The following is a 15,932-nucleotide window of genomic DNA, read 5'->3' on the forward strand; positions in this document are numbered from 1 at the left end:
CAACAGCAATGCATCCCACCTTTGAAGAGGCTAAAAACTGGCCCAAGATTTTGAAAGGAATCTAGAAGATACAGAGAAGGATTAAAAAAATTATATAGAAGGTTAAAGTATCTCAAAAGATCAGTTACTCAATCTTTTCTCTTAGGAATACTGTAGGGAACCATCTCTAACTTCTTTGCTCTCTCATGTACCAAGGGATCAAATCTAGAACTATGAAACCAATTCGCATGTTCATTACTCCCTTTCTAAACATGTCAAAGAAAGGACTTACTTACCAATATGGAGAGGACATGCTTTGCTTAGAGTATCCATCCCCCTTCCAACCTCATTCTGAAAATGTTTCACAAGAACAAGTTAAGCAGATATTCAAAGTGCATGTTAAACTATAAGATATGGCCAATTTACATCTTCCATTAATTTTATCATAAAGATGTACAGAAGAGTGACTGGTCTCCAAAGTTTATTAAAAATCAAAGAATAGAAAACTTTACATAAAAATATGTCAATTTTAGCTTCCACATAGTTGTCCACACAAAAATTTAAACATGATTTTTTTAAACCTGTAGCACATAACCATAGTGATAGCCAGGCCAATTTATTTGGTTCACCATGACTGAAATGTTACATGATACCACTTTTTAAATGAATTTTGCTTTAAAATGGACGCTAATATAAGACACCAACTAAAGCCTCTGAAGGCTCTTTAATGTAGTTTTATGGTCAATATTGCTAGTGTGTGAAGACTAAGCAGTACAGGCTCATGTAACAGCCCTTAAATATTATTTATGAATCAGCTCACAATCTTTTAAAATTGTGATGAATCTGGAGCATTAAGACAAACTTTTTGCAAACAGATATGCACTACTCTACTTTGGAATGTTGCCCTCTCTCCCCTCAAAGACCTGTTCGGATATGACAGATTCAGTAATAACAAGAACTACTCCTGCTTCAAAGGCATACTGCATATTAAAAAGCTTCATCATACTAGACACCTCCTTTTAATATTCAGGTATCAGTTTTAAAACCTTCTATAACTGTACACAATATAGATGTTTTCTTAACAGGATTTTTCTTCATCTCTCTCTGCTAATGAACTTTGATGTAACTGATCCGTAGTTTTCTGTACAGTTTAAGAACTCATTAAAAAAAATGGGAAGTCAGAGGGCATGAGATGTGACCTACTCCCAGGACAACTGTGGTGCTTTAAAAACTCAGGGTTAGGCAGGATGCACATTTTTCAAAAAGTTAAAGACTGTTTGTCATGGCAATACACACTTGCATAGTATACCTGTATGCATCTGTAAATTAAGTGCCAGCCACTCATACTGTGTACAACACTGGGCTGTGCTCTCCTGCAATACATTAAAAGATACTTCTTGTAATGCTTAGAGCAGCTGAAGTACTTTTTATATATTTGCTCTTAACAGAACTAATGCATACTGCTATACAGATTCCTTAATGGAATCAACATATTTCCTTTCTCCACATTTCTTAAGCCGGGTACCTCTGTTTAATAATGTTGTTTGAACCCAAATATTAACAGGTTACATTACTAAAACACAAAGCATGTAGTTCACAGCTTTAAATTTCATGTCAGAACTTAAATCAACCTTTTCCCCCTCCCCCTCGGAAGTTTTACGTCGGTACTACGAATGCTGGATTTGTTATCTAGTTAAAGGAATAAACTAAAACTCATTGGTCAGAGCAAGACAACTGATAAAGGCCAGACAATGAGCTAAAAAACACAGGGTCAAAATGCTTTGGAGCTTAATACCTTCTTAAAACTGTAAGCCAAATCACTTTTCATTGTGAATCAAGAAGCCTTGAATATTACCAAACGTCATATTTGTAACACTGCTCAGACAACCTGCCAAAACTATGAACCCAACTTAGATAATGCAACCTGGGAAAGGATCTGTAAATTAAAAAAACTCCTTAAATATAACTTATGTGACAATATGAAATTAAATTAAAAATTCCAAGTTATTGCACAAATTATACTTCCAATATTTACAGAGCAAAAATTTCTGAACTTTGAAACAAAAATAGAAGAGCAGCAAATTTATTTTCATGAATTCCCAACTGGATTTGCTGCAAGGAAAAAAATTCCAGCTGAAGTTTCCTTCACTTCTAAAATAAAGAAAACCCACAAAGGAACAGATGTAGCCACAGCAAAAAAAGCCACAGCATTTGTAAATGTCCTTGCAGTTCTATTGTCAGAGCTGCTTCGGCACTGGATGAACCATTGTGGGAAGGCAGAAAAACAAACATTTAATAAGGCTTCACAGATAAGCACAACTACTTCTTGAAGATGGACTGAACCACCACACAAAGAAACATGCAAAGAAGTCAGCTGCAGATATTTGGCAACACCAATAAAACAATGTGCTGGACGCTGGTCTCCATGCCCCAAGTCAAGTGGCACTCACTCCGTTACAGTCCAAACTGGGGAAGGTTACCTTGGCATCTGCCATTATCTGCTGAGACTAATAGGCAAACTGTCTCTGTGTTTTTTTCTTCTCCATATATTACGATTGTACTGGTGGTGTCCTCGGTTACCAACTGGTTGTCTCATGCCTCCACTGCTGACAGGACTGTAGCCATTGCCTTGATTATGGTTATGAGCCCCCTTCATGGAAAACTTCATTCCACTGTGCTGCTAAAAATAAAGAATAAATAAAGCACTCAGTTTAGGCATACAAACAACTGAAACAAAGCACCTATTGCCAGTTGTATTTCTTCAACATACAAGTCATTCTCACAGAGCAGTGCTTGGAGCATGTACTGATTCATGCTTGTCTAATTTAGCTGCATAAGTTCAATGGCACTAACAGCTTAAGTCATATTTTCTGAAGTAACCATCCTGCAGATGAAATGGTGTAGATTTAAAAGCAAAAGTCCTTAAAACCCTTTGATCTCAGTATTAAATATGCTCATTATGCATCACCCTTATAAAAACAGACCTTCCACACTAGATAATAATTGAGAGCCATGTCTATTTTGAGGTTCTTAGCAAAAGCATGACCAAATGAGATATTCAATAAGACTTTCAGAAATGTTATCATGCAGTCATGGAAGAATGTGAGGGCAAGACCATATGAGCTGACTTCAGACAAATCACATCTGCTCTGCTCATAATCTCACTCAGCTACAGTTAAATTAGGTCTAGTTTGTAAGGAGCCAGGCAAGCACAACTCTGTCAAATCCTACTAGTTTGATCACAGGGCAACCAACACTCATGCAGCTATATGGCTCCTAGACCATACCTCGCATACAGAGCAAGGCAAAACAGACATGAAGTGATCAGGAGCATGTCATGACACTGGATTTATTTGGGGGGAATGTCCAATAACTTGGAACAAAAACTGGTGAAAAGGTTTAGTGGCAGCCAGAATAAATCTACATATCACAAGGTACTACAGGTGTCCCTATCACATAATGGCATACAGCAAATTGGTTTAATGTATGTAAAGTAAGTACAAGAGTTTCAGAAGATGAAATTGAAACAGACTTTCCAAATACTGGTAACTTCAAAACAAACAACTTTTTCTGATGTCTTAAGTAATAACTTCAAGACAGACAACTGACTCTTCAAAAAAAAGCTAGTAAAACATTTTGTCTACTTAAGTGGTTAAGCAGGTATATCACAAAAGCTAATATTTGAGTCAACTGTATAGAATATGAGCTACATATATATATATATATATATATATGTGTGTGTGTGTGTGTGTGTGTGCGTGTGTGTGTGTGTGTGTGTGTGTGAGCTACTTTACTAACCTATACCTCCAAACAAGTCTGGAGTGAAAAGAAGAATACAAATACACCAAGGCATCAATAAAATTGCGTATGCAAATACAAAACAGTTAAGGCACAATTCTATAAGCGATATTTTACTGTCAGATCACAATTAGAAGAGACTAAACAAAGAAATACAAGCTGGTGAAGACTAACACTTGGGGAATAATTAAAGTTAACTACAGGGTAGTTAAAAAAACCCCTCTTTTCATCTGTGAAGAGTGCCCTACGGTGACTCAACCAGCTTTCAACATGCAACTTCTACACTCCCAAGTAAGATATGCCAAATGCTTTCTCAGACTCGCAACAGTAAAATATTCAAGGTCAAATAGGAAAAAGTAACTCAAGAAGAGAATCTTTCATTCTTAGGGAAGAAGCAAAACTGCCCAAACATTATTTATTGTTTTCTTTGGCAACATACTTCAGCTACTAGAAGTTATTTATGGAAGCCAACACATGAAGCTAAAAATATTTAAAATGCATTGATATGTTATATATTGGCAAAAGGTCCTCAACTCAACCCTCAATTTGAGGATTTGGCAGGAAAAATTAACAGGGGTGGAGGGAAAAGGGGACCAGGAGTTAACTCCTTGAACCAGGTCATCACAAGATCAGATAAGCACCACTGCCCATGCAAGAAAAACAGGTATAACAATTAAGCTTATCTACCTGTATCCTAAGAAGTTCTACCCTAGATATGTTCAAAATATAATCAATCTTCCAAAGAATGGTTAATAAGCTATCCAGAAAGCGATGCCCAGTTTGTCCCAATGAAGCACTTTGAATCGCATTTTAGGCCATCAATCTAAAAAGGACTGAAACTATCAGATCAGAATGCGAGTCCGTCTAACCAAGTGTCTTGTGACCCATCAGCTGACAGCAAGTGCTTCGGGAAATGCGCTCAGGGACTTCCTGGGCCAGAGATGACATCTTTAGATTAGTAGTTCTCAGGGAGGAATCATTAGTTTGCTCTAGGTGTTTTTGTTCGTTTAAAACATCCTGGGCTAAGCAGTGTTAGCACAGGATAAGTGTCCTATGCTAGTGTTTCACAGCTCAACTACGCATCATCTTTCTGAATGATTTTTCAGTTCTTAGTTATACATTACTTGTCATTCCGCTATTTGCCTTTCCCATACTACTGCTGACTACACAGACCTCTATCTGATACCTCCTCATTCCCTTTTCCAGGTTGATGAATCATTCATTCTTCATATATAAGCTATTCAATACCTTTGATCACCCTAACATTCTTCCCTAATCTTCTTCCATTTCTATTATAGCTTTCTTCTGATTTGGGAGATGAAACTACTCACTGCTCATGATGTGGGGATATACATGGATTTTTACATATTTTCTTATCTTCTAACCAGTCAATCATTTGGAAGAGGATCTGCTTCTTTAGTTTCTTTCAAAATCTTTAGTAAAGGAAATTTACTTAATGTCTTTTAGAAATCATAAGAAGCTATATGAAACAGCTTCCCCTCGTCCACGCACTTCTTTATCTCCCTACGCTCAGGTGTCCCATCATCACTGAGCTGGCATGTCTGTAACCAGATGATGGCTGCAGAAAGATCAGATAATCAGAAGAGAGCCCTGTATCTGTGATGTGATAGACAAATCTGGTTTAGATATAGTTTTGACTTTAGATTTTTCTTGATGGAATAACTTCCCCTCCCAGCATATGGCTACTGATCTAAAAACTAAATGATAGAAATGAAATCTTTTGGGGAAGGTGGTGATGACTTCGATCCTCTGTAAATAAAAGCTGCCAGATCTGGAAGGAAATTTAAAAATTTGCATTTAAAAACAAGCCAGAGAAAAAAGAAATTCCATAACACATACCAGATAAAATGTGTGGAAACTTTTTTTAAACAGAAATTAAAAAAAAAAAAAAACACCCAAACCCCACCACAAAAAAAAAACAAACACCCCCCCACACACACCCCCACACACCACAAAAAACCCCCAAAACCACAACACACCCACACACCCAAACAAAAAACAAAAAAACAAACAAACAAAAACAACAAAAAAACCCACCCCCCAACCCCCCAAAACAAAAAACAAACCCCCCCAAAACAAAAAAATATCCCCCCAAAACAAAAAACTTCTTGACCTTTACCCGAAAATAGCAGAAACCTGATGGAAATTGGAATACCAGGAAATGACTTGCTTAAGCAGTCCAAGTTTTACTTCTAAAATACTGGCAAATTTACTATACAAAATTCTTGCACTCAAAGACTGACATTATTCAAAAAATAAGAATTTACATGTAGCCAAAAATAAGGCACCTACACTTTGAAATAATGCAAATAAGTATCAAAAATAGAGTTGCAGTCCAAACCAAGGTTTAATATTTCTCTGCCTGTTAGTTCTAAAAGAAGGAAGAAAACAGAGAAATGTTAGCAATGAAAACAAAGTATCAGTATTCTTAACTTTAAAAGAAAAGAAGATATACATACACAAGGCTCAAAAATAATTAGTAAGTGAGGACCTAGGCAGCTAAAGAAAAAGTTCAGAAAAGGAATAAGTCAGTTTAGACAGGATACATACTTATTATATTGTTAACACTACAGGATTAGTGGCCATGATTAAACCCAGTCTGCAGTTCACAGGAATTGTAATCACTCAAGCTTGTATACTTCAAAGTCATTCCAAGTAAAATATTAGTGTAATATTTTGAAGACCTTTACTACACCATTAATATTGCCAGGATTCCCTGAAAAACACAATGCACACCCTCACAACATATTTCACTTGGAGTTCCTTTCAGTTTCTCACCATATTTCCTACTTGTCCATTTTAGACCGCTACTAAAAAAGAAAAAAAAAAACTTCATTTTGAGGATTGACATTCATTTCCCATTTCCTGCGCATGTAAATATTAGAAATATACTAAAAAAAACACATCTTGTATGCAGGTAAAAAATAGCTTCTTGTTCCTCATGAAATACATTCACTGTTTTTCAAAGAAACAACAGGCAATGGCCTAAGCAACTTTTTAGAAAGGAATATATGGACTAGTCATTACAACACATGGTATCAAATAATAGAAGATGGTTCAAGCTAGCCTCAATACTTTAAAGCCAGTTAACTGAATCCTATACAATACTTTTAGTGGCTACCTAAACATATTCTTACCCTAGTAAGTTTTAGATGTGATTCATATTTTTAACCTGAAGTACAAGAGCAGCAAATTAAGTTGTTAGTCCAAAGTTATTTAGAAATGGAGATCTGGAAGGAAAAGAGTCCCAAGTGACATGGATATCAAACAGGCATTTCCCCTCCTTTTGGGCCTACTAGCTAATTTCAACTGAAATGAATAGGGTTGTGAGTCTTGAACACCTTTTATAAAAGCAGGAGCTAATCTAATTTCTGCTCCCATTAAAGGGGAAAACAGGCATTTGCGTAACTAGCTCAGCGAACAACAGCAAAGAACAAACATGAAGATCAGAAGCACATGAACAGGAAAAGTTTCAGATGTTTCCTATCTTCAAACAGTAGAGAACCAAAAGAATCAAAGCCACAAGGGAGCAGGTTACAGTGGTCCTTCATAGCCTTACTATGTGCATTAGCACTGTCAGTAGCCTGTAAAAACAAGGAAAGCTTTTGGTTTTCTTCACATTTAGCAATAGATTAGGTAGCTATTAGTCAGACCAGTTCAACAATAAACTGGTATTTGAGAGACCAAAGAGCCTAGCCCCCAGAATGAGTGATCAATTTAAATTGAGACCACTGTCATAACTTGAAGACTTTTTTCCTTTTTAAGTCACAGGGGTAGTTCAAGAAAGTTGAATCTGACACATGAAAAACCCTAGTTGATGTTGTGACTGACCAAGTTTCAAAAAAACAGGGGATGAGCCAGAACTACCAGAAGAGGACTCTCATACTGCAGCTTTGCTGCTATTGTTATGTAGACCATTAAGTGGCTTTATCTGAATACTTGTCATTAAGGAGAGCAGGAGATGGTAGATTTTCTAGCATAAAATGTTGACAGTTTTAGGCCTTTAGACAAAAATAACTACCATTTCAGCTAGCAGTCCCAAAACATTGCCAAGTGATGAGCTGACATCAGTACAGTACATGTGAAGCAGCTAGAGGAAACACACATGCAGATACTCAAAATAATCTCAGTTTGAGAGCAACAATCTTTTATTGCAACGACATTGAAAGATAAAGGTGTGCTATGCAAACAAAAGAACAGATATTACTTGCAAGTTTCCATAATTCTATTGCATTTGTTTTTTCCTCATAGAAACAACTATTCAGACCGTTTCAAGCAGGTAGTCTTTCCTGAAACTCAAAAAAACCTCAAGAAGCAACCACTGAAGTGCTTAAAGACTTTCATAGCATCATACCAGCATCTATGTTGGAAGGGACATCTGGAGCCCAACTTTAGAGCAGGGCCCTAAATTAGGTTATCCTGGGTTTAGTCCAGCTGAATGAGTTTTCTATGCAAGGAAGGATAACACCAGAAAAAGATTGTGTATATAAATACATGAAAATTTGATTAAGATGACATAGTTTGAGTACCGTTTTCAGTTGAACTGCCTATGAAACTCAGGTGCATTTCTAACCCTTTTCCTTCTCTCCATTCTTTAGGAAAGAGGAAATGTAATCCTTTTTTTTTTTTTTTCCCTGAAAACTGTACCAGAAAAGAAAAGAGAAGCAATAGCTAGAAAGGAAATACAAAATTCAGCTGCTTCTCTCAATTTTGCATGCACTAAATCATAAACTGAATGATGTTCTGTCATTTACAAGATGGGAGCCTGACATTTAGAATTGAAACTGCTTCCAAAGTACATCGTAGCACCATCCTCCTTCCTTTGTCTAAGGAAACACAAGGACACTGAAAAAGTATTCCACTCTAAATGAAAAAGGACTCTAAATAAAGAATAAGAAAAATGCACTTTGGCTGACTGAAGAAACTTCCAGTACCCAGAGAGCTTAATACTACCTTTGAAGGAACAAGTCAGGCCACTTCTCAATTGAAGTTAACATACTAAAAATTCTGATGCATCACATCTTTCCAAAGGAGTTTAGTTTATTTGTACATCTGAATAGTTGAGGACACCTGCATTCTCAGAAATATTTGGTAAAATGGACTAGAGATCAGGCTTAGCATGAATTAAAACATACTTTCAAAGTGAACATCACTTAACTGCATGCAGACCTCTAAAAGTTTTTTTTGACTCAAGCCCCTGACCTACTGTGGGATTTTAATTGATTTCCAATGAAACTAGCTTTTGAGGAGTCATTTCAGAGATGCTAGCAGTATCAGCACTACCAGTGGGACAAAGCAACACTATTACTGTTGATCTGGTAAGAGTAAGCTCTGAAGCAAAGTATTTTAGCCAGTGAAGCACCAGTAAAGTAATATAAACAAGCGGTTAGTGCCTTATATCGCCAGACACAAAAAGCTGAAAAACAAACTACAACACTGACATTGAGGTTTCATTTTCCAGCTGTCTTGTGTTTCACAAGTGAGCTTGTGAATGCGGCCATGAAGTTTTGAATCACCATATCCAGGATCACACACCACTCATCTACAGTGATATCTCCACTACAGTTTTTCTTGGTCAGAATGAACCTCCTACAAGCCAGTATGGCACAAGGACTGGAACTCATTATTTCTAGATACTTTTGACTCAAAAGACACAGGGCTGGGGAAAAACTCGCAAACTGAAAAGTAAAGTGCTCTTCTGACCTAGACAACATGAGGTTTTTCCTTTCTTGAAGGGTGACTTTTCAAGTGAGCGCAATCCAAGGAAGAATAAACTGAACAGAACATATTCCACCCCAAAAAGACAAGTAGGAAACTAGGCCCTTATCTTCCTGGGAAGCGAGCAAGGGATTTCCCCCTACCCTCTGTTCACCTGAACATGCATATTAATATTTGTTTTTCTGCTTATTCCAGTGGACAGCACTGGTTCATAAACTGTTCTCCCAAGTGTAATTCTGAACTGCTCATCAACAAGATAGAAGAATGATTACAATGGAAAAATGATGATTATCCTGAAAAGCATATAAACCTGTATCAGGAGTTAAACTAGTCCCTGAACTACCCGGAAATTCTCCAATTATGCAGTACATAAAGCTGGTAATCACTCTAGTGCTTTCCAAAGGGAAAGCATTAGAAAGCTCTAATGGCAGAGAACTTGCCTAGAAGGCTGCCAACTGGTTCAAAATACAAAGCTACTGTTCTTGACATTGGCCTTTCTTGCTACTGAAGGTAGTACTGGTGAGCCAGGTAGTTTCTAAAGAAGCCAAAGCTAACTGAGTGGGAGAAAGTTGCAAGGGTCAAAGGCTGAAGACACCAAGCAAACAAAAGAATCCCTTTCAAAGACTTAGTGAATAGCAAAGAACACCTCCTGTTAAGAAAGAGGCTTGCACATGTTCAAGCCTATCGGGATGGAAATCCTTTCAGCTACTAATGTGCCCTTTAAAAATTATAAACTAATTTGGTCTTAGTTACATCAGCTGCAAGAGAAAAGCTATCAACCCAATCTAGCCCCATCATGCTCCAGAAAGTTACATGCAAAAAGGAGATATTTACAGTATTCTGAGTGGAATGATTTTTAATTTCCCACTTTTGACTTGGTTGGTCACAATCCTCAAAGAGAACATTTCTACTTCAGCAGACAGAAGCCTTTGGTTAATTCAATGTAAAAAAAATAGTCATCCTAATAGTCATCCTAACAGTCATCCTAAACTGTTGATAAGCAAATGCAAGAAATTCCTTAAATTTAACACAAGTCCAGAGGGCACACCTGCATAAAGCAAAAGCCCCCCAAATTTCCCAATTTTAAACACAAGCTTTATACAAACTAAGAGAACAGTTAAGAAGCCTTGGAAAGTACAGCCAAGTAACAAAGCCAGAAAAGTGCTACCAAACAGTTTTTCAAGACTCCAGATTTCAGCCAAGATCCAGGATTCATCCAACACGTTGCCCCTTCACAACTGAGGCAAAAAACTCTGGATGCCAATTTGTACCAAAAACTGCATGCCTGAAAACTGGATTCTGTTTTTGTGTAATTTTGATGAAGTGAAGCCGCACGGCACCTTTACAGAAAAGCAAAGTAGTTAAGGAAAAATACAAGCCTGCTGCTTAGCTTGTACTTTAGATGAAGTTTTGCCTTACAATAGCTCTCCAATTTTATTTTAAACCTAGAAAAGCTTCAGAAGTTTCAGGATGTACACTGGGGTGTGAATATTCCATTACAGACACTAAAATGGCAGTAAGTCATTCTATTAGTTTCTCACTAATACAGAAATTCCCTGCTCTGTTCAGAGAGGCTCTTTTTGTTTGGTACGATTCAACAATAGGGGAGGGCTAGGTCAAGGAAAGAAATCAGTGCAGTAATTTGGAAATAAAAAATAAAAAGGCATACTTTGCGATACAGGGGTGGGGGCTTGCAGAGGGAATAGCAAGGGAGAGCATATGATGAACAGCTTTCAAAAAATGGTGCACCTTCTATGTTAATCTCCCTGTAACAAAATACTGGAATGCCAGTGGTAGGCAGGGAGACAGTAAACTTGGTCTAAATGAAAGAGGGGGTGAAAAACATTTCTGTGAAGTGCCTAAAATAAACACTTGTGTACTATCTGTGAATAACGTGCATCAAGCTATAACATGCCATAACTCAATGCTGGTATTACTGAATATAGAAAAAAGCTTTTCAAATGCAATCTCTTAGTTATAAATCTAAAGGTTTACGTTTAAAACACCATGTTTTTAATTTGCAAGTAGTGTTAATTATAGTCTCTAGACATAAGTCAAACTCACAAGGAGAATGAAAAGCATTCCCCTACATGCCAGGCTCAGGGTTGTGATCAGAGGCATGAAGTCCAGCTGGAGACCAGTCAATACTGGTGTTACCCTAGGGGTCAATACCAGGATCAATTTTCATTATGGCCTGTATGATGGGAGAGTGGCCCTCAGCAAGTACAAAACTGGGAGGAGTGCCTGATACACAGGATGGTTTTGCTGTCTTTCAGAGGAACCATGACAGGCCAGAGAAATGGGCAGAGAGGATCCTCATGAAGTTCAAAGGTAAATGCAAAGTCCTGCACCTCAGATGGAATATCCCTATGCACCAATACAGGCTGGGGACTGACCAGCTGGAAAGTAGCTTGGCAGAGAAGGACCTGGGGGTCCTAGCGGACAATAAGTTAACATGAGCCAGCAATGTGCCCTCGTGGCAAAGGCCGGCAGACAGCATCCTGGGTTGCATTAGAAAGAGTGTCACCAGCAGGTAAAGGGAAATGATCCTTCCCCTCTGACTCAGCACAGGTGAGGCCACATCCAGAGTACTGTGTCCAGTTCGGGGCTCCCCTGTACAAAAAGAGAGACACGGACATACTGGAACGAATCCAGCAAAGGGCCACAAAGATGACAAAGGGACTGGAGCATCTCTCATACAAGGACAGACAGAGCTGGGATTGTTCAGCCTTCAGAGGGGAAGGCTCATGGGGGAGTCTTATCAGTGTGCATAAATACACAATGGGAGGGTGTAAAGAACACAGAACCAGACTTCTCAGTGGTGCCTAGTGGAAGGGCAAGAAACAACGGGCATAACTGAAATATAGAAAATTCTGTTTAAAAGAAAGAAACTTTCTGCAAGTGTGATCAAATACTGGAACAGGTTGCCCAGAACAATTGCAGTCTTCAGCCTTGGAGATATTTTAAATACAAACAGACAAGGCCCTGAGCAACAGGGTCTAGTTGACCCTGCTTTGAACAGAAGGGTCAGACTAGAATGACCTCCAGAGATCCTTTCCAACCTCAACTATTCTGTAACTCTGAAATATTTGAACAATCTCAAAGCAGAAACTGAAGCAAACACATCTTTTATCATGTACAAAATGTCAAGAAACTGCTGAATCAGACCAAAAGGATAAGGACATTAAATTAGAAACACCCTGGCCCTAGAATCCCAAGAATTATGATAGAGGGACTGACAGAATAAAGAGGAAAATATTTCAAGAACCTGACCAAAATTAGCTTTGAAAGAAGCCAGTTCACTATTTCCTGATATCATAGGCAACCTACAACTACCCACAACTTGCACAAAAGCTCACATGGGACAGCTCAGCTTTCACTAATTGTTTAATCATCAAATCTTGGGAGCATTTTCCTGGAGATGCTGATGTCAAGAACGCCTGAATCTTAGGTCCCCAATAAGTGAGACAAAGCTTAACAAGAACGATGTTAAAAGCTCAAGTCTTTGCCTTGCTCAGGGACACATACTATCACCTGAAATTCATTTCACCTCACTTAACAATAATCTTTACCTTTCTCACCCAAATAGTACTGAGTCTGTAAGAGAAACAGAGGATTTTCTTTCCTCATCTACTGTAACAGATGCATTAGATAAAATACTGCAGACTAGTTACGCAACATACAGCCTCCCTGCACGTTCACCCCCAGTACATTTTAAGCATACACTTATTAATATTTGGGTAAAATTATTGGAAACTTTTTTCTATTCTCTAAAGTGCATTACAGAAGATTACAAGTATAGTCAGATCTGTTCTAGTAATTCAAAACCAAGACTACTAAATAAGCCTAGATAAGTCAGTCTATTTTTTCAGATTTAAACACTAGTTTACAGACAAACCACCTAGGTGAAGTTTCTATTTTAAGAACAGAAAGTTAAAGAGCCTAAAAATCTGTAGATATCCCACTGGATTAAGCACCAGAAATGTCAAATACTACTTAAGGAGCAAGATGTTTGACACTCTCCCTTTGACTTATTCTTAGGTGTCAGTGTGGTGTGGAAGGGCTCACATATCCCGAAATGTTTCTCAAACACTGAACCATTTCCCACCCCCTCTCCTACCCACACTTCTGATACAGCAGATAAGTACTTTTATGGTTGCATGAAATTCAGTGCATGCTATATGAAGGTTGACCTTCGGAGGTTTCTAGACTGACAGCACAGCGCAAGTGATCTACACTTCTGATTTGATCATTTTCTCATCAAAAAGTTGCTCCATTTAGTTGGCTCATACCTGATTACTGGCGGCCATTATCAAGGTTCTCGTAGGCGCAGATTGGGGTTTACCACTTGGCATAGGCAATGCGGGTGGTAAACTGGACATAAGCTGAGACGGTGCTTGCAGACTGAACTGGTAAACATTAGAAGTTGTGCAAGATGGTGTATCAGAATCCTTTTGGCAGAGAAAAAGGGGAAAAGAAAAGCAACTTTACAGAAAGTATAGTATATACACACTATGCATTTGAAAATGCACCCAAATACAACTCATGTGAATACTGTAGAGTTTAATTTTTTTTTTCCAATGGTAAAAAATAAAATACAAGACAAAACTAAGTTTATTTCACACATCTAGTAAAAATTTAATTGAACCTGCATCAAGGAGACAATTTAAACAGGCCTATGACGATCACAGATCAGTTTCCAGTCAGCAGAAACTAAAGCCAAGTACATAAAATTATTTCTCTACCAAATCAGAATTAAAAGGTGGGAACTAAGTGTGGAGAAAAAAGGAGCAACAGCAACACTGTTAGCTATATAAGGACTAGACTTTTAGGTATCATAGTAGTATCAGTCCTCTGAACAGTGCTCTGGATTGTACTTATCTGTACACCAAAGTTACTCACTGTAATTGTTAGTCTTCTCCCATTCTACCCAGCAACAGCAAAGTTAGGGCTCCACCTACCAAGAAACAAGGAGATGGTCTGCCAGTCAAGACAAGTATATAAGCACCAATTACCCACTTCCCTGCTAGTTAAGACTTCTGTTCTTATCACTTTATATTGGAAACATGAGTGATAATTCATCGGGGGGAGCAAGAACAATGTAGGATTACAGAAAGAAGTTCTGTAATGGAATTCATATTATGAATTTGCTTTCCATATTCCTCCTCCCAGCCTGGAGGCAACAGCAATTAGAGATGCATCAGAAGCAGCAAGTCACATTGGTGATGTTAACACTGCAGTGCATGGAGCACTTAACAGAATAAACAAGGAGGCAAGCACAGATCCGAGGGTTTACAGAAGTTATCGAAGTCTAAAAGCACCCAACTGACTGCTTCAATTCTTAGATGTACAATTCTTTAAGCCAAAATAGTTGCAAAGCAAGTTATAGACTTTTAAAACAGCTTTGAACACAGACCTTGTAGAACTAAACTTATTTTTAAACCATAATAAAATGGCAACAGAAAGGTAGGTTTCTCTACATTTTACAGCTGCTTCCCCCCCCTTCCTCCTTAATTCTAAAATAATTTAAACTTGAAATTAATGAAGAAAAAAAAACAAAAAAACCCCTTATTCTCTATCAAAACCTATCCCAAGCTTTTTTCCCCATTCCTATCTATCTGCCTCAAGAAAGAGCAAGAGATGGGGCTTGGCCAACAGATTTAAGACAGACCAGCCCACCAGCTACTGGTAGTTCAAGAGTTACCAAATTAAAACATATTTTGGCTCAGGTCAGTGATCTTTACTGTTAAGCAGTCACTGAAATAGTCTACTGCTCTCTCTTTAAAGATTAATTGCCTGGAAGCAAAAACTCTTCACTCAAATCAAGCAAACTTTAATGAATGGAAACAAAATATTTTAAAGCGTTTTTCTTGGGCAAGGAGAAGACTGTTTAAGAAAGATTGACTGAACAGCCTAAGCAATGAATCACTGGGAAGTAAAACTTCCATTCCAACCGAAGTGAATTCCCACAACAGAAACAACCCTCAGAATAAGCCCATCAATTCTAAAATGTTTATTTCTTTATACGCCCATATAAACTTGTGCTCACTAAAAAAAAAGTTAGAGAATGAAAGGCAAAAAAGGAGCACCTCCTACCCCCTCTCAACTAGTGGGAAGAGTTACAGTATACCTTTGTGAAGCAGTTTCAGATATTTGCAGCAAGAATTCACTAAAGACAGACCATACTGATAACAGAAAACAAACTATGCAGGACTTTAAGTTATTTACCAGATAAAATGTTTATTGTTATAAATGTTCTATGAGCAACTACATACTGTAGCAGTGATCAAACAACTACGCTCAGTTGTAGGCACATGCAAAGCAGCCTACTCGGATGAGATAGCAATCTTCTCCTTTGCCTCGTCCTACAATATTAGCAGCTGAAAAAGACTAAGGTCTCTATGAAGATGGAAACT

General features: G+C 37.9%; 1 protein-coding gene across 3 annotated transcripts in view; it reads right to left on the bottom strand.

The window, feature by feature from the left end:
* Positions 1–443: 443 nt before the first annotated feature.
* TENT4A (terminal nucleotidyltransferase 4A) overlaps positions 444–15,932 on the bottom strand; it is a 63,128-nt gene continuing 47,639 nt past the window's right edge. Inside the window, exons 11-12 of one of the 3 annotated variants that reach the window (XM_067291034.1) lie at positions 13,809–13,967; positions 444–2,659 (exon numbers count right to left, since the gene is read on the bottom strand). In XM_067291034.1, the coding sequence (XP_067147135.1) occupies positions 2,474–2,659; positions 13,809–13,967 (345 nt within the window). In that variant the 3' untranslated portion in view covers positions 444–2,473. Of the gene's footprint in view, positions 2,660–13,808; positions 13,968–14,169; positions 14,474–15,932 lie in introns of those variants that run through there. The other 2 variants (XM_067291035.1, XM_067291036.1) reach the window with 2 other exon arrangements.

The sequence above is a fragment of the Apteryx mantelli genome, chromosome 2, assembly GCF_036417845.1.
Source record: "Apteryx mantelli isolate bAptMan1 chromosome 2, bAptMan1.hap1, whole genome shotgun sequence".
NCBI classification, from domain to species: Eukaryota; Metazoa; Chordata; class Aves; order Apterygiformes; family Apterygidae; genus Apteryx; species Apteryx mantelli.